The 23,333-nt window shown below is 37.9% G+C and overlaps 1 protein-coding gene across 2 annotated transcripts in view; it reads left to right on the forward strand.

Annotated features, from left to right (window-relative positions):
* PLXDC2 (plexin domain containing 2) overlaps positions 1-23,333 on the forward strand; it is a 254,848-nt gene that overhangs the window by 225,751 nt on the left and 5,764 nt on the right. For both annotated transcript variants that reach the window (XM_086860207.1, XM_086860212.1), the window contains exon 13: positions 11,798-11,958. In XM_086860207.1, coding sequence (XP_086716333.1) covers positions 11,798-11,958 — 161 coding nt within the window. The remainder of the gene's footprint in view (positions 1-11,797; positions 11,959-23,333) is intronic.

Raw genomic sequence — 23,333 nt, forward strand, 5'->3', positions numbered from 1 at the left:
CAGGAAAGGACCAGAGGAAGCATCTCCCATCAGGGGAGATGATGAACCAGGTCCACACAGGAATTCTGCAACAGCAAAAGGATAAACAGCTCCAGGGTCCATCCAAGGAGGCACAGTCCATGGACAAGACTGGAGACAAGCTACCTTCAGTGCTGGATACAAGACCAGAGATAGGATTAAATACATGTTCACCTACAACCTAGATTACATTTGGACCTCAGCTTACATGGGGACCCCAACGTCATGGGCAGAGGTCCCACATACAGCAGTCTAGAACAGCTGAGATACAGCAGTTTCTCAGGACCCCCACAGAGAATTATTCAAGTTTTAAAAAAAACACAGAGTGCAGACACCACATAGCTTGTTGGTCTGTTTCCTGTTTTCACTTGTTTTTTAAGTCATAATCAGCCACTGTTTTCTCCTTGCCTCAAACTAGAGATCTGTTCACACCACGGGGAGCAGTTGCCATTCTCTTCCTTGCCGGTCTCCCCTCTCTCATTTTGCTGTCACTATGCACAGCATGGCTGCTCACATGCTGTACTGAGCAGTGGGCAGCAGTGAGTCGTCCTTTTGTTGGCAGTGGTGTTTTTTGACATTGCTTTGACATGTAAGTGATCCCTCAGAATAAAGTAATCCGTAAATTCAATGCAGTACTTTAAGCATTTTGTGTATGGAGATGTCCCTGAAACTCTCTTTTTCTGTTGAAATCAAATTGCTTCATATTTTATTGTGAAAAATGCTTCAGTGCTCTCACAGGTCGACAGTCAGCACTTCATTCTCCTATTCCACGTCTGCCCTGTACTGGAGGTGTATTCCTGGCTGAAAAGTGCCCACACTTTGCCCTGTGAGCCAATGCTCCATGGCAGGTGGCTGACCCAGGAACAGGCTGCTCTCCATCACAAGCATCTCATACACAGCTCAAAACTGTATGCTGTTATACAAAAATATATTCCAAAAGTGGGATTTAGGAAACACATCCGTGTTTCTATCAGTTTGGGAATTGCAGCAGGATTATTTTTTCACTTGTCTATTCTGTGTCCAAGGTCTGAAAAGAAAAACTCTGTAAAAGTCTTTAATCCTAGATAAGATGATAGGTGGTTATGGCCTACTTGGTAGGTAAGGTGTAGGGTTTGAGGCATTGGTTATGTGTGGAAAGTTCATTTCCACAGAGAAAGCTGCTGCATTTTAGGAGGACAAACCAACACATGACGTAATTATTAATTTTCCTTGAGCTGTTCCTTTTATTCTTGAAATTTAAAAAAAAAAAAAAAAAAAAAAGAAGAAAATTGCTTCAAACAACACAAAAGCAAAGCAACACTCCAGGATTTCTCATTCACACAGTAAACGTAGCTTTTAATCTGAGAAGTTCTTTTTGATGAATCTTCAATTATGCATTGAATTTTCCAGTGTCCCCTAGATTAGACTCAGATAAAACCTCTGTAGCCGCAGGCACATTCTTTGATTCTCTGTGGTTTGTCAGCCTTTTATAAAGAGTAGATTATTCCAGGTCATGAATACAGGGTGTCCACCTTCTCACACTAAATCCTTTAAAACTCTAATGAAAGGGAACCCTTTATAATGGAAGACCAAAGCTATTTTGGATCAATGATTGCCTATGATTTGATGTGTCCTTGGGTGGTAACAGTCAATATCTGGTTAGGTAGAACAAAAGGATTCCATAGAAATTCTGCATCTCACCTGTATCTAGAACTTTTGAAACCAAATATTATAAATTTATAAATTGCTATAAATTTATTTTTTTTGTTCTGGTCATACTGCTTTGATCTTTTAATTATATGAGAAAATCTTTTGCAACTGTACTGTAATCCATCCACAATTTTGTGGCATATCTTAATGTACATTTCAAATTTGCTTGGTTTTGTTTCTTCTGCTCATCCTCTTTCTTTAAAGACATGACAGATGACTATTACATACATGCCTAAACCATTTTAAACTACCTCTGGCATGACATCACAGTTTTTGTTATATCTTGGTTCTCCTTAAAATAACAAGTATATTTTAAGTTCTAAGAGATGTCCAGCACTAAAAATGTACCATTTTTTTTGTTTAATTTCAGATTCCATTGTTTTTTTTCATTTTCTTAAAATTTAACACAACTGACTAAAGTGTTTAAAAGCCTAATTTTTCATAAAAACTGTGTGCAATTGGCCATGGCTATCCTGTAATGCAATTTTTTCTCGTTGAGAACTCTCTAGTGGATGATTTAGATGATTGGCCAGCACATCTAGAGAATTTATTTGACCTTTTTAGACACTTTGTTGTGATGATTTGATTGCTATGAGTCCCCCACAGTCCTTCAGCTTTAAAACCCAAAAGAAAAGTCTGTCTTTTGGATAGCTGGTATCAGAAAAATGCTGCATTTCCCATTCACCAAGAAATTTCTGTTTCATAAAAAGGAAAACTGTGGAAAAAAAAATCTGCCTGAGGAAGAAGGCTGTTTTATTTATTTGTTAACAAGTTTGTCCCAGCATATGTAGTTCCAGGAAATGTCGGTATCATGTTTTTTCTCTCTCATTTGGACATTTTCAAAGATGGTCTAGATACGACTCACAGGAATGTACTAACAGGATTAACAATTGTACTAGAGAGAGCTTAATTTGATTTTGAGAGATTAGGAAACTCAGTAGGAAATTACCAAAGCATAGACAAAGTTTTGGAAAAAGAGTACTTTTATATACTTGATATACAGTGATAAACTTACCCAAGACTATTTTTTCCAATAGTGCCCTATGTCTGGAAACTAGCTTCCACAAGTTGTCTATCTTCCTAATTTCTCTTAAAAATTGCAGTTTGAGCTGCAAATTATGCAAATTGTTCCAAATTTTGGAGAAAATTAAGTTCTTTTTTTTCTTGTGTACCCTGAACTCCAGCTCCAAGACATTAAACACCAGCTAATGCCTGATAAGGGTCATATAACTTATTTCTTTCTAATATGTTAAGCTGCTAAATGATTCAAAAAATTAGAAATATTTCACCAAAGAAATAAACCAACCTTTTAGGCAAAACAAATATTTTTGACGTAGAAGAAGTTATTATGACCACACAGTCCAAAACCAAGTGACTCACCTTAACAAGTCAATATGAATTAGCTGAGTCTTCCCCAATTTTGATGTAAAACACAATAAATTTTAAAAACTATAAATACAAACTTCTTGTGGCTTAACACTGTTTTAAAGTGGACTTTGTATAAGGTAAGATTGACAAGACATGGTTTTGTTTTGCTGCCAGAACTTTGCCTAGTCACAAGAAATTACCTTCCAGAGGCTTCATCTCATCTGGTGTTAGCCAGGAATCCACAAGCTGTTCTTTTAGGCTTTTCTCCTAGCCAGTGACAAGCAGTAGGCAAGAAGAAGTACTGGAATATGTTACTATGTGGGCTGCCTAACTCTACCAGATGCAGAGAAAAATGTAAATTACATACTAAGAGTGGGCATCTTACATGTAGGTAACCAAGGTTTCTTTAAATTAATTCTCTTCAGGGTGTCCTAGATCATATGTTTTGTTTCCATTCCTGTTCAGAAACCTGCAAGCCAAGATTCAGACCTTTTCTTCCAGTCTTTTCTCATGAAAAAGAGAAGATTTAAGGTTTATATCATTATGGGAAAAAATCCTGTTGAGATTAGGTAATGGATTATGTAACTATATGTTAACTTCTGTATGTTTTCCTTACTCAAAAATGCTACTGCTCCCCTAAAATTGCAGGGTTCACACGAGGATTTCCTTGAAGAAAGCTAGTCATAAAGTTTACTTTATCTGTGCTGTGCCATGTGCTGTATTTGTATAAACAAAACCTAACCAAAGAGCAGTTCTGAAATGGTTTCTATCAATAGTCTCCGAAATAGAAGAAGAAAAAAGAGAAAAGTGTAAGAACAGAGAGAAGTGGAATAGGTGGTGATGGATAGAAATGTATTCTTAGGATAAAAATATGAAGATAGGTAGATTCAAGAACAATTACCCAACTTTGTTATTAGATAAGCCAGAAAAAGCCCTGTAAAGAGAGGTGATCTGATTTTTTACCTTTTTTCTTTTATTTAGGTAGGGGAGAAATTCTGAAAGGAACAAATAAAATATAACTCAAATAAGTCAGCAATTGTTCCCATATATTTGATTTCACACTTCAGATGATAGGTTAAGAAATGCTGATACATCTCCCCATTTAACTCTATTTCCCTCTGAACTTTTCCAAGCTGTTTCTCTTCTCCCATTTCTCAGCAGACTCTTCTCAGCTCAAGTTAGAGACAGGTCTTGAGACAAATTAGGAATCTCTCTTGTTGTCTTTGGTATGATCAAAACTGAACTCTGGACCAAACCAGTTTCCCTTAATGCTGGTCCCTGCTTTCTGCAAGTTCTCCTGTAACAAACACTCAGAATAGGAAAGCAGGGATTTTAGGAAAAAGTGTGGGATCTACCATGGTGTGTTGCTGTATGAAACATGTGCCAAGTGTAATTCAAGTTCTTTCTTCCCAGGAAAACTTGTGCTTTAAGGAAAGCCTATACAGCCTTGCTGGGGTTCAGTATGTTATTACATTCATGTCTGATAGCAGATATCTTACTGAAATTGAGCCAAAGCCAAGAACACAAGCTTGGAAAAGAAACAACAGCCTCTTATATAAATATTCTCAACTTCCTCATGTATCAAACACAGGAAGAAATTTATCTTACATACCATGTGAGTGGTCAGTGGGCTATATGCATGTTTTTTAAAGCAAATACAAATGAAAAGTGCTGAATTCACCCATTCTGGTTAAAAAAAATAGAATATTGCATCAATAATCTTTATTGTTATTGATGGCATAAATAAACTGTTATTTTCCACTTGCTTCATGGTACTTTGAATTGTACTTAAATGTTTCTTATAACAAGCCTTTTGTGCCTTTTCCAGAATTTTTGCATTTCATCCCCATTTTGTTGTCATCATCTTATTACAGCGATTATCAGGAAATACATAAAAAAAACCCCAATCTGATCAGCAGACAGTCAATCAAATAATGGCAGAGGTTTTCCAAAGTAGTGGCACTGGCATGCAAATAACCCCTAGAAAGAAAATGCCACTTTCTCCTTGAGCAAAAAAAGACATTTTTCATCATATCAAAAGTTACATATCACATTGAAGAAGCATGATGTTCAAAAACCAGAAGGGCTATGTGTGGATACTTCAACTCATATTGATGTCTGCCATACTAGTTTTGTTTGTCTTTGGTTTTCTAAGACAGATGATATTAAATGATGTATGGTTTCCTACTCTTGCAGTTTTAATGACTTTGCTGTAAAAGCACACAGCTAACTATGTTACACATTTCCATTTTGTTGACTTTATACCAGATCAAAGGGTTAATGGGAAAACCCCATGTAGCTCTAAGTGCAGATCTTAAGGAGGGCTACATGGAAAATCTGGATAAACTTTTATCAAAAGGCTGCTTTCCTTAGTGTTTTATCACCTGCTCCTGTTGCTGTCATGGTGCTATGGCAGTGTGGCAGCTAGGGTACACAAAGATCCTGTGGTCTTCTGTCTTTTTAACTTCCTATTCTACATGGAGTTAAGCCAGTTTTGCAGTCAGTAACCTTCTCCAATCTTCTCTACACTGCTCAGTCATCTTTGACATTGATGTGCATGGGGGACTGTAAAGAATGGGAAAAATGAAGGTCAGATGAAGGAAGGCTCATACAGTTGTATATTTTGCATTAAAGTTGAAATACCTGAGTTGTTCTCTTTCCCAAAGGCATGGTGGGCACTGTGGTGAGTAACTCCACAAGCATTAGACACAACATTAGAGAGGAACAGCCTGCTTTACCTTATTGTCTTGTCTTTGCTTAAGAGTTAAGGGTTAAGAGGAGTCAATGGGGTGACAGTTGAAATTCTTATGAATAGCTAACTTTCTGTTCATCTGAATTTGAGTCAGCTGCTATTAGAGGCAAATGGTGTGCTCCTTCATGGTACAGTATTGAGCTGCACCATGGCAACTGTTTGATGCCACTAACTATTGTAATGGCTCACATGGTCTCAACCAGCTGAAACTAAAATTAATACAGGTGACAGCTATTGTAGCATTAGGTGATATTTTAGAGCAGAAGAATGAAAGCCCTTAGCTAACATATTTAGAGTACTGTCATCCTATAAACCGAGGGATTTGATTGTAATGCACTCTCATCAATTTACTGCACTAAGCAGTTGATCAATCTTGGAGAGACTTACTGAGTTGCCCTGGGTCCTACAGAAAATTGATAGCAAAGCCAGATTCTGAATTCTGATTTTGTGTGTTATAGTTCATAATATTCTCACTCAGAGACCACCTTTCATTTCTTACGTGCAATTGGAAATCAATTTTTAAAGCATTAGATGAGCCATAACTTTATAAATCATCATGAAACCAAGTAAAGCAATAGCTTAACCTCCAAATGTTAACAAATGCTAAGGGATTGAACCCACAAATCAAGGAAATCACACATCATCACTGTGAATAAGTTGAGAATTCCAGAGCATGCTGTTCCTAAGAGAGAAAATTTTTATGGGGATTCCCTTGAGTCTCTGGAGAATCTGTGGAACATTCCCACAGGTCATTAATCATCTTTTCAGGAATCTGTGTTATGTGCAGGGAAAAAGCTTGTGTGTGAAGAACCATATACCTGCTCCATAAAGCAAGGAGTCTCCTGGTAGATTCACATTCCAGATGTAAATGGAGGCCCAGAAGAAGGGAAAAACCCAGTGGCTCTATTGAGCTCGCTGTACCTGTAAGCCTGTGTGCTCAGCTGTCCTAAACATTATGTTCTCCCTCTTGGCAGGAGTCTATTACCTCGAGCCTGCAGTCATGCAAATAGGAGTGATACAGTTTCCAGGCTAGAAATGATATGTGTAATAGAGTGGGTGGCTGGTGAGTGAACTTCATCTGTAGTTGCCCCAGATCATGCAGCAAGAGAAGGTTTCTGCTCTTTTGCTGACCAAAAAGGAGAAAATGCATTCTTCTGGTAACAAGAGGGGAGAAAAGAACCAAGTTTAGGACTGAGTTGTCACCTTCAGGCTGATTGCTGCTATTTAAATCATCTATATCCCTGGCTTTGTGTGTCAGTCAGGAGTGTCAAATAAGGTATTGAGTTTTATCCCTTAATGATTCATATGCATTTGAATTGGAGTTTCAAATCCAATGGTCTTTTACCATTTACCAAAATGCAAGAGTAAAAAGGAACGCCATGAATTTTGGAGGGAAAAGCAAAATTTTATTTTCCAAATCTGCAATGAAATTCTACATTTTTGTCTGTCATTCACCTTTTGTTCCACATCACTTTATATAAAGGAAATTATCTAGCCAGGAAGTACAAGAGGCTCATCTATTTTTCCTCAGTTTTCATGTAAAATATTTTGTATCTCTGCTCTCACAAACAGAGATAGTAATCTCTGGAAATTAAACTCTTTTCCATCTCATATCATAAGAGGTGTAAATGTATGGATCACAATTTTCTCATATATAAAACTATCACAGTAGAAACTTGTTGTAAACCTTATAATTAGATAATTTAAAACAATGTATTTCATTATTTTGCAGACCTCAAGGCTTAATATGCAGTTATGAGAAAAATAATGTTGACAATGTATCCTCAATGTGTTTACAAACAGCAAGTAGCAGTTTGTATACACTAGAAAGTAGTCTCAGTTTGTAGGCACTTTTGTTCTCTTAAAGTCAGCATCGCAGTCCATGTGGGCCATGGAAAGACAAGATTTTCATTCCCTGGGGCTTTTTGGTTTTCCTACTCCAAAACAAGCTAGCCCAAGAGCAACTGGAGACATAGTAGTTATTTTAAATCAAAGATTTTATAGTGTTTATGTGTTTCTCATGGAAACAGTAAGAACCTTTTTATTGTTTTCACTTTTGTTTTTTAAACATTCCAGCAGCAGAACAGCTATTTCTTGTTTGGCTTCTGTGCCTTTATATTAGGGAAAGAAAGCTACTTGCTCTTTCTATTCAGTCATTCAGCACTTAATGAGAAGCAGACTAACCTTGGAGATAGTAACAGGCTCCTTCTGCTTAAAAGTTTTATGCATTTAAGAGTTTGAGAAGACATTATAAATATAAGGTGTATTAGATGTAACAATTGCTTCTTGAGCATAAGAAAAGGAAAGTTTGGAGAAAGTTCCATTAAGAATGCTCTTTTTGGGAAAGGATTGGTCATAAAAGAAATAGTCTCCCATGTGTTTGGCCTTGCCTGGAATAACAGACATGCTGTGATACTCTTAGTAAGATTTCTACACCTGAAAAAGTTTCCAAGTCCTTGTTTTTTTCATTTATTTTCCTTGGTGGCTTTTTAAAAGAACCGATAGCTGATTTTGCAGCAAAGAGTATTTTCAATGTTGACAACACTGTTTATTGTCTCTGTGCAATGAGAGTGAAATCAATTTCTCATGAGTATTTGAGCCCTGGGGTCAATGGACTAAATTTCCATTATGAAGATTACAAGTTACTTAAACTTGTTGTAATTTAAGGAAAACATTTCTTTTGTTTTATTATTTTTTGCATTTGGCATTCTGATCACTGCACTGATGTCCACACAGTGCTCCACCCTTGATTAGCAGAAATCTGGGCAGGCAGTTGACACCTGTGTTGTTTCAAAGAGACGGTGCTCTAGTTTGCAAAGCTGGATGCTGAAAGCTGAGAAAATATCAGATCTAAAGAGATTAAACTGATGACCTTTACAGAGTGGTTAGGACCTTTGCTGTAGTCCAGCATTTTTTAAAATGCAGAATATGATGTTATGTCTTCAACCATAACACAGTAACAATTCAAATTGCTCGTTTAGTGCAAATCAGCCTGAAAATGGATGAAAGTGACAAAGTAGTTTTTGATGCACGAATGTGACATTGAAGTAAAGAGCATGAAACTGTCACAAAGATAATTATGAGGCAAACAAGCTATGAATCCTCTTGTCCTTTGTAGAAGCAGTTGATTCTCAGTAGGGTGACTCAGAACTAGCTGTTCACCAGTGGGAATTAACAGTCCAACAGGAGGATGTACAATCAGACAGGCCTTTTCTGATGGCCTTTCAGTTACTTCATTTCCATTTGCATGGCAATTTGAAAAATGTGTACAAGTACTAAATGTTGTTACAGTGCATGAACAGAAACTAAGACTGGTGTTTCTACACATTTGTCTGTTCTCAGATGAAGTGAATATTGATGGCTTTGTCACGCAAAAGATTCTGCTGTCTGAAAATAAAAGGAATATTTTTTTGGGTTGCCTTTCTTTACTGTCTTCTCCATGAATCCTGCATCCATTTTTATATAGTGCCCTAACTACTAGGAAGTATTTTAATGACCTTTTAGGAGAAAATTTTGAGAATTGAGAGCAATAGAACATCCAGATTCGAGGTAATAACTCCTTTCCTCCACTTCAATATAAAGAATGGCCTGGAAATTTTCACTCTATGTACTGTGTAAAACAAAGTAAAATAAAAAAATAAATAAATGAATAAATAAAATTAAAATTAAAAAATAAAATAAAACAAAACAAAACAGGGCTGACACTACTTTTGCATTTCAAAACTCCCATACAACTAAGCTCTAAGAAAGAAAAGTAAATCCCTTGGTAGGATTTAGGCAGGGAGACACCTGGTTCTTGGATCCTGTTCATGCATAACCTCAAAATTCATGTCCAAAATCGGTACAATTAAAACTGAAGTTCCTGTGTGAACAAATACTAATGAACTTTTAAAAAGAATGATACCTTCAGGATTAGGCTGTACCTGAGTACAGGTACAGCATGGGTATCATGCTTGCAATTTTTATTAAAATCATCAATGTTTCCCACACTCTAGTTTAGCTTCCCATCTATTGGGGTCTTTTTCTTTATCCTCTGGTTGTTACTCAGTTCCTTACTCCACAAAGCATCACTGACATTATGGGACAGAGCAGAGCAGAGCAACACTGTGGGATTTTGACTGTCCTGAATCAAGACTGAGGAAATATGGACAAAAACAAGGGATATGTGTATGAACCCCTTCTCTATCCCCAGAGATGCATAACTATTACATGGAGTAATAGTCAGATATATATCTTGGCTAGGACAATGCAGCTTCATTTTCCTTTTCTCCCTATTGTTCCAATGGTGCTCTGCTGGGTGACAAACCATGCAGCCTTCCTTAGTCTGGTGAGAAAAGTGCTGCCATACATGGATGTGTGATCTGTAACACTCAGATTAACTGTTCCTCTATTCTTTTATTGTCCCCAACACAAGACATTTACTACTACCTGTCTTTCTTCTATAATTTTCCAATTCTCTGTTTTAAGAGAGTGTTCTACTTCAATCAGATGAATGGTAAAAGACCAGGTACATTTATTGTTACATTTATTATAATATTGTTCTTTTTCCTATTAACAACAGTGATCTGTTTGAAGTGATATTCATAACCCATATCTGTCTTCAAAGAACAAATAAAAGGGAGTCCCTGACCTCAAAGAACAGCACACTAAGACAACCAAACAAATACTTCAGCAAAAAGGAGGGTTGCAGAGATCAATGATTTTCATTATAGTCAGCTTGCCAAACAAGCATGGTGAGAGGAAATTTAAAAGTGGAACTGAAAGAAAATTTCTCATAAGCAAGACCAGAGACAGGTGTTGTATGGAGTAACATATTAAAGTGATTAGAAGGATTTCCAGAAAAGCAGAAAGCAGTGGGAATATCACACAGACTCAGAGAATATGCTGAGTTGGAAGAGACCCACATAGACCATAGAGTCCAACTCCTGGCCCTGCACTGAACCATCCCCAAGTGTCATATTGTGTGTCTGAGAGCATTGTCCAAATGCTTCTTGTACTCTCTGAGGCTCGCTGCTGTGACCACTTCCCTGGAACCCTCTGGGTGAAGAACATTTAGGAGAATGATGGAAGTTTATGAAGTTAAATTACGAGTGTTCTACTGGTATTTCTTAAACCTAGGACTTCTGAATGGCTCTTCTGCCTACAGAAGTGGGCAGAACAGTAATTCTCGTATACAAGACTATGATGAAGAGGGAGAAGTTCTACTGGTGTTGGTTGGTATATTGAGAAACTTTTCCTCCAAAGGCTACACTGTTGTTGAAGGACTTTCAGTCCATCTGGAAGCACTTCTGAAAAGTTGCTTGTGACGGAGACAACCCTGTTTTATCCAGACAGCAGCATAGCATGAGTGGCCTCTTGGTATCAAGTTTAATAAATGAGTGGTCCTCTGCAATACTTTGGTATGATGAGTGTTCCATTCAGACCAAGATCAAAATATTGCAGGATCATTTTCATCCATCTGTTGCACTTTCAGCTCTCTGATTTAGTTACAAAGATTGGTTCCAAACTCTTCTACAAGCTAATGAATAAGGCTTTCTGAACGTGTTCAATAGCTAGACCTCACAAGAGTTTGTGGCATGTCTCAACTGGAATATTTAAAGAAAAATAAAATGTTCAAAATTAATTCAATTACTACTTTTTTGTCTGTGGGACAATTGCAATAATTTTATAAGAAAATCAAAGCAAAATGTATTATGAAGATAATTAAGAACTTCAGATTGTCCATTTTACAATCAAAAGGAAGGATGTTAATATCATTTATTGAATTAGAATCAGTAAAACATTTGAAAATCTCTTCATTAAGATTATGAGAGTACCCGGTTGTAGAAAGACATCTAATATCTTTTTCCAGCTTGGGCTGTAGAAAATGAGGTCTATGTAACACAGAAAAAGCAAATGCTCAGTTTCCATCTGTGTAATGGAATGGATGAGACATAAGTTGCCATGCTAAGAAGTGTGCTCTTTGTGCAGCTTCAACAGATGACAGTGCGGCGGAGAAGAAAGGTGGAACGCTCCATGCTGGATTAATTGTCGGCATTTTAGTCCTGGTCCTCGTTGTGGCTGCAGCCATCCTCGTGACTGTCTACATGTATCATCACCCAACATCAGCAGCTAGTCTCTTCTTCATAGAGGTAAGACAAGAGTAACACACTGCATCACTAGTCCTCTCTCTTGGCCAGGGTATTTGGGGTCTCCAAAATAGATCTTTCTTAACTGAATCAGAAAGTATCTTTGGGTTCTTAGTGCAATCTTTGAAGAAAAGGAGCTCTCCCAGCAGTTGTTTTGTTCTCAGCATGTTTGTCACTCTGCTCCTTTAGCTACCATCGCTATTACTTCTTTTGCTTGCATACAGGACATATATCTAAGAGATATAAGATACCACACTACTTCTCTTTCCTGACCTTCATCTTCCTCACAACAGCATTTTCCCACTACCTTTCCTGTGCGCTGCCATTTTATTTAAGGACATATCATTTTTCTGTAATTTTATTGTGGGGGGAAGAAACAAGTATTCATTCTTAATTCTACAGAAAAGCTGACTTCTGGTAAGTTTTTAGCTGGAAATTTGTATTAGCTGTTCCTTACATCATTTAAAGGAGGAATCTTTTTACACTTTGTATAGAGTGTGGAAAAGATTATTTTCACCTAATTTTTAACATCTATCATTTCTTCTGTTCAATCTATTTAGCGTAGAGAGGAACAGACTCTTTTAGACCATGATTCATCTTACCTATTTGAGACATCCCCTTTTGGGTTAGATAAATTGACATTTTTCTCCCACAAATAGATAAATAGATAGGTGCAGATACCTACGTTGCAGATGCTGACATTTAGTCAGTCCAGCTCCACTATAGACAAAAATAGAAGAAAGGAAAATTCTCCCTAGGCATTTTGTGTCTACAAAAACCCATGAAGACCTACACCTCCTTGTGGTTTCTTTTTTTTTTTAACTCGGGAATATTCTTCTGCCTTGTGCTAAGTATAGATTTGCTGAACATGAAAGAAAGGGATGACTGTTCTCAGGCCCCACTTGTGGTATTCCCTTACTATGAAGAGCCTGGACACTTACTATTGCACAACAGTGAAGATGCAAAACCTCTGGAAGTGTCACTGGGGACATACCTTAGGGGTTGCTTAGTAAAAGCCTGGACCAGGAAGATGTAGACATTTATTCTTAGTGACAGCAATGAGAATTGAAGTGAGACATGAACATGAACAGAATGATTCAACTTTAACATCATATTATAATAAATATTCTTCTTAGATGGAATAGTAGTGACAGAATTCAAAATGAATTGTTTATCAGTATTCCTGTTCTAGTAATGTAATTGTGCTAACCATTGGGGAATAGAGTCCATATAATAACACAAAGGTTTCTCTCATGTTTATGCAGCATTTCAAGGCAGTTCACTATTGATGCAGACAAACAAAATTCCACTGAAGACCATCTATGAAATAGAAGGTTTTGTCCCTTTCTTTTCTTCACACACCGGTTAAATTTACACAGATTGGATTTCTATTCTTTCACTCTACTAAAAGCAAGTTTCTTATCTGTCATAGTGTGATAGAAAAGGCTAAGTAAATAGCAACAATGCTTTTTGAGAATGCCAAATTACACTACACATTTATTTATTTTTTTTTTTTAAATGTAGTAAGGGGATGTTAATTTCTTTCTTTCATTGATAGCGTACTCATCATGCAAACAAAGGTGCCTTAATCAGTGTTGTTAAACCCATTCCACTGAATTTAACCCTAAGGTGCCATTAATCCATCTATTAATCTATTATTAGTCAAAGCTAACATGACTTTTAGCAAGCAATGTAGTCATTTAGAATAAATAGAAAAACAAAGTTTCTGTATAAAGCAAAGGAGTAATCAGTCAAAATGAAATTTATGCAAAACAGGATATACCCAACATTCTCTGTTGGTTACTAGGATGATTGTGGTACTTGCAAAGAATCAGCATTAGCAAGAATTGTAAAAAGTGTTAGTCACAAAGGGGTGGTCTTTCCCTGTGAGTGGTGCAAACACTGATGTAGTGGGAAAACCACAAGGGATGGAATAGGGGATGACTGTACTTCAGAATACTTGGGCAAACTTGAAAACTTTAAAACTATTTTTGGTATCACAAGATTAGAACAGAACAAGGTAATCCATTCTGGAAATCTAATTGCTTTTAATAATTTAATAATTTAATTTTCAGATAAAAAAAGTTGTTTGATCAGTTCCAAAAATATTAAGCAGCATTTATTGTTCTTATATTCATCTGATTTATAGGATTTACATGTTTCAAATGCAAAGAAAGTATCTTCCCAATCTTGCCTTTTGAAAATGAAGTACAATAAATAATCAGGCAAAGCTGGTATAAATAACCCAGTGTTACAAGAAATCATTCTTTATTGCATTTGTGCAATTGAAAAATATTTGAGTAAACTGATACAGATAACATGATATCCCACACAGCAGAGGAGAAAAGCTCTATTATTTATGGGAAATGAATGAAATATGGATCTGATGTTGCTGTTTTAGGAAAAGAGCTCAGGAGTATTGCCATTGCCTTGGTCATGAAATGAGAACAAGCACATAAATATTTCAGAAAATAATACTGTTTCCTATGACTCTCTTGATTAATAAGCACATTGCTCAATTCAAACAAGATGTGACAGATGGACAGGCATCTCCCTTCTGCAGATGTCTAAAAAATTACAAGTACACTGTAGTCTGCTATCAAGTCTTCAAGCCAAATCAAGATCCGCATCAGTTTGTCCATCATTAGTAATTAGTATAACTCTAAGGCTGGCCAAAAGAAGGAACAGGAACCTGGCACATTTGCCTTTACTTTTCAAGTTACTTTATGGAGGCATCATATAGACATTAAACATAGCATTCATTCAAAACTCTAATATAATTAATAGAGAGATTTCTTTTTACTAAGACACTGTAATTATTTGGTAGGTAAAATGTCATTTTTAATCAGATTTTGTTGGAGTTTTTTAGGTTAAGGGCTGTGTAAGAAATTTTTAGTTGATTTCTTTTATAGTCATGACTGGTTACTGAATAAAGAACAGTGTAATAAACAAATCCTGTATCTGACACTTTAAGTCTCTTTCTTCCTTGTGCTCTTTGCAGATATCACCCAAAATACACTTACCTCCTCACTCAGGTTCTTACATAGCTCATCTCAAATCCAACTCATGTTTGTCATGAAGGAAGCTCTCCCAGATAAGAATAAATACACCCACACTTTGACTGTGCTGTTTGCCCTTCCACTGATAATGGCAATCTCTTGTGGCACCTCTGAACACCATTAAATGATATCCTGAGTGCACTAGCTGGTTTAAATAAACAATGCACACAAGCCAGGAAAAATACCATTTGTTAGAAAAGCCATTGTCTTAGAACTTAGGAACATTATTCTATTACTTTTTTTTTTACGTTTTAAGTCTCAAGAAAATGCTTCCCTGAAGAAAAAACCCTAGGGGTTTTTGTTCATGCCTGTTGAGCAGAACACACATGTACAGCCCCCCCAGGAATAAAAATAGGTATTTTGAACAAAGAGTTTGAGAAGTCTTAAATGCCAGTGCTATTCAATTTGCCTGTGGTACTGTACAATTTTAAACAGTTCAACACATTTTCAAAAATATTGTACTTTTTGTCAAGCATGTAGAAGATTCAAATCAAAATGCACAGCTTTCCGTTTCTTCCAGCCTCTACACTTCATGTGTTCAACATGTGTTTCATTGCTTAGGTTGGACACTTCTGTGGTGGCCCAAAGACATAATTATCAGCTTTTAAAGTCAAAGTTCCAATGAATGCAGGCTCTTCCTAAGAGCTAAGAGTAAATATTGACTACTGATTAGCTTGCAGAGTGACAGAAGAGATGTTGCATGCCTTGGTTTTTATTTACTTATCATTAACCTTGCAGTATTTCCTCCCCATTGAATTTTATGTAGTTGCCAATTGTTTCCTCTCTTTAATCCCATTACATACTCTTACCCTGAGGAATTCTGTGTCTCTTGAGTATATTTTGAGATGATTTGGACTGATTTTTGTAAAGTAGGGTACATGTCAAATAATGCTCTTCATGACTTTCTCAACTAAGTTTATGTAAATCTAGGTATAACATATATCACTACACACTAGTTATAGTGTGTTATAATCACAATTAAAAGTGATTGATTTAATTACTAATTTATGTGGTATACTTGCATTCAAGATGTGAGGTTTGAAGCCAATCGTGGTGCCCTGAATGCTATAGCTTGCATGTCTGTGAAACAGGTGATCTAGAGGTCCAGAGCTCAATGTAGAGAGGAGTAGGGAAATTCCCAGCTGAGTCAGATGAATTTTCTCAGATTTCAATGAGCTGTGGGCAAAATTGCAGCTTTAGTTTTAAATGTTAATTCTTCCTTTCTTTTCCCTCATATTCTACCTTTTCCCTATATTTTTAATCTCTAATTATTTATGTATGTGTTTGAACCCAGGCATTGAGAGCAATTAATGCCACGAGAACATTTAGAAAATTGAGGAATGAGGTATAAATCTGACTACTTTTTATTCAGTTGTCTTTTGCATGTTTGCACCCAGTTATCTGTGGACAGAAAGGTTGCATGACACAAGAAGCGACTGGGGTTGTTTAGCCTGGAGAAAAGGAGACTCAGAGGTGACCTTATCACTCTCTACAACTTTTTGAAGGGTGTTTGCAGTCAGATGTGGGCTGGTCTCTTTCACCAGGCTGCAACTGACAGAACAAGAGGACAGTCTCAAGCTATGTCAAGGGAAATATGGGTTGGATATTAGGAAAAAGCTTTTAATGGAAAGAATAATAAAGTACTGGAATGGTCTGCCTGGGGAGGTGGTGGAGTCACCATCCCTGGAATGTGTTTAAAAAAAGACTGGAAGTGGCACTTGGTGCCATGGTTTAATTGTGGTGTTAGAACATGGGCTGGACTCGATGATCTTGAAGGTCTCTTCCAACCTAGTCATTCTGTTGAATTCTGTTGAAAGAAGTTTTCACTTGCACACTTTGCGTTTTTCTTCCTTTCCTTCCTTATATTGTGATCCAAAGACCTTCTGAGGCTTGAAATTTACCTCAGCTCATTAGAGTGCTCTTCCATTGGAGACTAAGGGCAATATGATCTGGCCACAGCTGAGAAGTGAAACCTGGTGGGATGGATTCTGTGACTGGAGTGCCCTGTGGGATGGTTACAGGCTCTTCAGGAGGGACAGGCAGGGCAGGAGAGGTGGAGGGGTGGCACTCTGTGGAACAGAAGGGGTAGAATGGATGGAGCTGACAGCTGGCAATGGCACAGTTGAGCACCTCTGGGTAAGAATCAAGGGACAAACAAATAATGCAGATGCCATCATGGGAGTCCCCTATAGACCTCCTGGCCAGGACAGTGATAAAATGAAAGAAAAAATAATTCTTTGAGGAACTAAGGAACTCTTCCAAGTCAACTGCCCTTGTCCTTATGGGAGACTTCAACGTGTCAGAAATTAACTGGGAGCATCACACACCTGGTAGAACCTGGGCTAGAATATTCCTAAAAACCTGGACAACAACTTTATGGAACAGGTCCTAAGGGAGCCATCTTGGAAAGATTCCTTCCTTGGTCTCCTGATTGTCAACAGGGTGGATCTTGTGAGCAAGTGGAGATTGGTGGCCATCTTGGCCACAGTGAAGCAATCAAGTTTAAAATCTCTGTTAACAGAAGGAAAAACCTCAACTCTGGACCTGAGGAAAGCAGACCTCAGACTCTTCAAGGAATAATGAGTAAGATCCTCTGGGAACATGTTTTTGCAGGTTCTGGCATCTGTCAGTGTTGGTCACTCTTTAAACATCATCTCCTAAGGGCACAGGTTCAGGCAGTTCCCAAATATCAGAAGTCAAGCAGGTGAGGCAGAAGGCCACCTTGGCAGAACAGGAATCTTCTCTTAGAAATAAGGCAAAAAAGGAAAGTGTATGCCCAGTGGAAGCAAGGTGAGGTAACATGGGAAAAACACAGAGTCACTGCTGGCCACTGTAGGGAGAAAATTCCTGTGGCCAAAGCTTAGCTGGAGTTGAAGCCAGTCAGAGCTGTGGGGAACAATATGAAGAGTTTTTTCAAATATACCAGTGGCAACTGGCAATGTAAAAACAGCGTTGTCCCATCACAGGATGAAGATGGTCTCCTCACAAACAGGGGCAGAGACAAGGCAGAGGTGTTTAACACATTCTTTGCTTCTGTCTTCAACATGGTGATGGGCCAAAGGTGCCCTGAACTGGAGGACCATGACTGTTAGAATGATCAACTCCCAGGGAAACTTGAAATTGTGCAGGATCTGCTACTCCAGCTGAATCCCTACAAATCTATAGAGCCTGGTGGGATTCATTCAGGAATCCTCAAAGAGCTGGATGATGTCATTGCAGAACCCCTCAATGATTTTTGAACAGTCTTGGGAGTATGGAGAAGTTGCAGCTGACTGGAAGCTGGTGTAAGCCGTCTGAACTTTCAAAAAAGGCAAGAAGGAGGACCCTATAAACTACAGGCCTGTCAGTCTCACTTCAGTTCCTGATAAAAATATGGAGAAGATTATTCTGGGAGATGTTGAAACACACCTTAAAGACAACTCAGTCACTGGTCACAGCCAGCATGGTCTCATGAGAGGGCTCATCAAACCTGATTTTTATGACAAGGTAACCCAGCTGGTTTGTCAAGAAGAGACAGCTGATTATAAGATTTTTGGATTTCAGAAAAGCTTTCAGTGATAGTTCTCACAGTGTCCTTCTGCACAAGATGTCCAGTTCAACAAACCACATGAAGCTCAACAAGGGAAAGTGTCAGATTCTGCACCTGGGATGGGGCAGCTGTGGATGTACAGACAGACTGGGGAATGAGATGCTGGAAAGCAGTGCCATGGAAAGGGGCGTGGAGGTCCTGGTCCATGGCAAGTTGCACATGAGCCAGCAGTGCCCTTGCAGCCAGGAGGGCCAGCCCTGTCCTGGGGGACATCAGGCACAGCATGGCCAGCTGGGCAAGGGAGGGAATGGTCCCGCTCTGCTCTGAGCTGGGATGGCCTCACCTTGAGTGCTGGGAGCAGTTCTGGGTGCCACGATGTAAGAAAAATATTTATTAGAGGGAATCCAAAGGAGAGCAATCTTTGTTGCCACTTATGGTGGCTGAAGTCACTTGGTCTGTTCAGCCTGGAGGAAACTGAGGGGAGACCTCATTGGAATCCACAACTTCCTCATGAGGGGAAGAGGAGGGGCAGGCACTGATCTCTTCTCTCTGGTGACCACTGACAGGACCTGAGGGAATGGCCTGAGGTTGTGTCAGGAAAGGTTTAGGTTAGAAAAGGTTCTTCACCCAGATGGTGGTTGGGCACTGGAACAGCTCCCCAGGGATGTGGTCACAGCACCAAGCCTGATAGAGTTAAAGAAGCATTTGGCAATACTCACAGGCACATGTGACTTTTGGGGATAGTGCTGTGCTGGGCTGGGAGTTGGACTCAATGGCCCTTGTGGGTCCCTTCCAACTCAGAATATTTTGTGATTCTGTGATAAGGTAAGGAGTGAAACACTGGGGTGTCTCTTCCCAGATGGACACAATCGATACCATTGACAAGCATGATTACAGGAGACTTGACAACAGCTGAATAAAATTTTACTTTGGTGATTCTCTGGGGGCAAAGGATTTTAAGGAGTCTAAAATGACATTTCAAATTAGGACTTCTTAACCTCAGACAAGAGTCTTTCTCTTGTATTCAGCTTATAATTACAAAACTTATTAACATATGTGGACTCCAAAGCTGTAAGAATATGAATGAATTCAGAGCTTGCGTATTAGTGGCTGTCTATGTATTAATAGTAGCTAATATGTCACACATTGAAGAGCACTGTGGATGTCTGTGGTTAAAAATTAACATTCTTTTGAGCTTAGATCCTATTTTGAAGGTCACAGCTTTTGCCTTCATGTTCCCAGCCTCCTTAGAGGTATTCCAGGGTTTTATTTTGCTGGTTCAGCTGCATAGAAACATATATCTACACATGTACACACATGCACACACCTTTTTTGTTGGTTGTTTTACTTAATCTCAGATGTTTAAGATGGGTAATTTCAGGAGTCTGTTTTAATGGCTACACAGAGAGTTGAACTGGTGCTATCAAGCCAGGGAGTGACCTTCGGGAAAAAGACAGGGAGGGAGGAAATAAAAAACAGCTGCAGGTCTTCAACAAATAAATAATAATGTGTGATCAGAGCATGGAGGATGCACCTTGACTCCATGATTTGCATGCACCTTAAATCCATTATTTAACTTAAATTATGTCTTCGCAGGTAAATTAAATAAGGCTGGGACTGTTTTATACCATAAAGACCAACCAGCATGAAAGGATCTGCATTCCTGTCATTTAACTCTGCCTCACTTAAAGCTGACAGCATTTAGACTGCTGGCATGAACTGAGGATGACTTCTAAATACTGAGCCCTAGGTGGGGAGCTCTGAGAAAGCAATAAATACTGGGGGTTTTTTTTAATGATGGGCTGTATAGGGGATTGTATTTTGCTATCTGAAAACATTCACTGGCACAACACATCTAGCAGTAGATTTTCTTCAGATTTTTGACCTTCTGCTCATCACCTATCTGCTTAGAGGAAGGAAATTACGTGAGAAAATAGTTTAAAATGCTGGAGTTCTTGGTATTCAGAGCTCAGGAAATTAATGGGCATTTCTGGCTCACCATTTTACCTCTCTGCTTATAACAGCACAACACAAATAAGAGCTAGATTTGACATCCAGCCATGTTTTCCATGCACTATTTCTAGGTTTCTGCATTAATATCACAAATACAGTGTGTCTTCAAAAAATAAGTAAATAGGAGACAGATTTAAATAAAAATAAAAAAAAAAGGTCTTTTTGTAAAAAGAATTAGATCCTCAGCTGTCTAAACCAGCTGATGGAGCTCACACAGCTCTGCTGTTTTCTTCTGGGACATGGCCCATTGTACAGGGGATTATGTTTGAAATAGGCTTAACATGGTCATCAATTAGTTTTTGTCCAGATGTTCAGGCTGAATTGCTTTTCATTAAGATGATGATTAAAAAGAAGAGAACAGGTATCATTTTTCCCTTCTTTCAAAGTCCTGCAGTATCCTGGCATTTGGGGTATTGTCATTGATCTCTCTGTCATTGCCTAGTACTGATAGTAAAGTTATTTTTCCAAAGCTTATCCAGCTCAGCAGGAACCAGCAGTTCAGCAAGGGAAACCTAAATCGACCACAGGGGAGAAGCACTAAAATAAATAATCAACACTGACAATAAAAGTCAAAGGTGTAGAGGAAGGAGGCATTCTGTTTCTCGTCCTTCAGCTGCCAACTCCTCAGATGAACATAAGACTGCAGAAACTGTTATAGAAAGATGGTTTAAATCACAAAAAGATACATTAAACAAAACGTTCTATCAAAAAGAAAAATAAATGAAGCCAGTAAATGACTCTACTGAATCTTAAGTCTGAAGCAATCCTTACTTGAAAACAGTTTCTTCAAAATACAAGTTTAACATGATGTCAGGCAATTGTTCTCTTATTCCTGGGAAAATATATCAGAAGTATAGTTTCAGATATTGGTAGCTTCATTCACTTCTGACTGTGATTTGCCAAATAATTTGGGTGTTTCTAGAAGAAATTAAAGACTAACGCACAAATTTCAGGTAACTTTGAGCAGAAAAATGCATGTTATGGTCAAGGTAATTGGTAACAGAAAGATCTTTACTTTTCACATGAAACCTGACTATTCAGGCAAATTAACACTGGACAAGTACTTAGACTAATGGATCTTGAATAGTATCAGATTAACATTTAGTCATTTAATAAGACCTTACTTTAGTTTTGTTTCCTTTTTCTTAATCTATTTCAGTAAATCACAGGAGATTTTCTGAAGTTTTGACAATAAATCCAGAATTTGGATAGCTCCATATTTGCATATTTCCATATCATCAGAGTTAAATAGGCTCTCTTGACAAAGTGTGGTTAAAGAGTACAGATTTTAAATAGTTATAAATGTGCCTATACTCCTGAATTAGACAAAGAAATTGGCATCAGTGGAAATGTAAGGTGCAGCCCTTCAGTAGACACAGTATACCAGTCCTCTGGAAGTTAGAAAGATTGAAATATAAAAAAAATCAATGGACAGAGGAGACAAAGTTGTGCCAGAGCATTCAGTCTAAAAGGTGCTCAACAACTTCAGCTTTTGTGTAGTTTAGTGGTAAATCAAGTTTACTAGGGAGCTCTGGAGAGTCAAGACTTTGAAAGATTGACCTTCGCATGCTATGTCAAGTATTTATATTCATGTAAATTCAGTTTTTAAAAGAGTGTGCACATGTCATGAAATCCTCTGTTCAGTTTTACTGCTGAATACAAATGAAGAGCTGATGCATGCACAAGCACTCTGGGATTTTATGCTGGTTGAAATACACAAAGGAACTTTTGATAGTGTTTTAGAAATCTTTCAGAACAAAATGTGTGTGGCAGGGTTGAGGAGATGACAAAGGGGTAAATCTTTCATTTTTCCTTCACTGCTCTTCTGAAATTGCGGATCTGTACAGAATTGTTCTCATTCCATTTTTGTGTACTCAGGGAAATATAGACTTAAGGATAAGATGGGGATAATAGAGGCTAGGATGTAAGAATATCAAATATGTAATACCTGTTGCCAAGTTCCTTTGGTCCATTACTGGTAGAAACTTGTCTTCATGCAGATGTATGAAAGGAAATGTACAAACTCATAATTGGTGCAGCTAATAAAATATACATTATTACAACTGCTTTTGATAAATTACCGTCTCAGATGAACAGTGGTATGTGGCATAAATTTTAGAGATAGTGGTAACATCAGCATCAAAACCTCTCAGAATGAGGGGCTCAATCTTCAGATACCAGTATTTCAACACAACTTTACACAACTGTCCTTCCTCCTGTAACTGGTCTTGTAATATTGGTTACTGTTCAGCAGGAAATAAGGTGGTCTATGGCTAACAACCTGAAAAAAATCGACTGTAACACTAGAAACTATGATTGGATCATAACAACTGAGTTTTATTTTGACTATATTCAATTAACTGCACTCAGATATGTATCAAAACTCTTTTTTTAACATGTCTAAATAAGATCCTATGATTTTCATGGATAAATGAGGCCCTGTAAAGCTCAAAAAATCCCTGATATTGAAAGATGTCAAAAGAAACTGATCAGGAACAAGAATACAGTTGGAATGCACTTTCCTTGCAGAGTGAGAAGTTACTCCAGTTTTCACCCTTTAGTTTTAATAGGTGGAATCCCCTCTGTTTTCCCTCAGAATGAAGACAAAAGGTGTAAGTTCTGCCTCTTCTGCAAGATGGATATAAATATCCTTATTTTAGTCTTTGTATTTCTGCAGGAAGTCAAACATCCTGCACAGCCACCAGCAATGGTATAAAGAGACATAATGTAGGAAACATGAAGGGTTGACCTCACTTTCCATGGATTATTGAACTGCT

Source organism: Cyanistes caeruleus, chromosome 1 (assembly GCF_971803275.1).
Source record: "Cyanistes caeruleus chromosome 1, bCyaCae1.hap1.1, whole genome shotgun sequence".
NCBI classification, from domain to species: Eukaryota; Metazoa; Chordata; class Aves; order Passeriformes; family Paridae; genus Cyanistes; species Cyanistes caeruleus.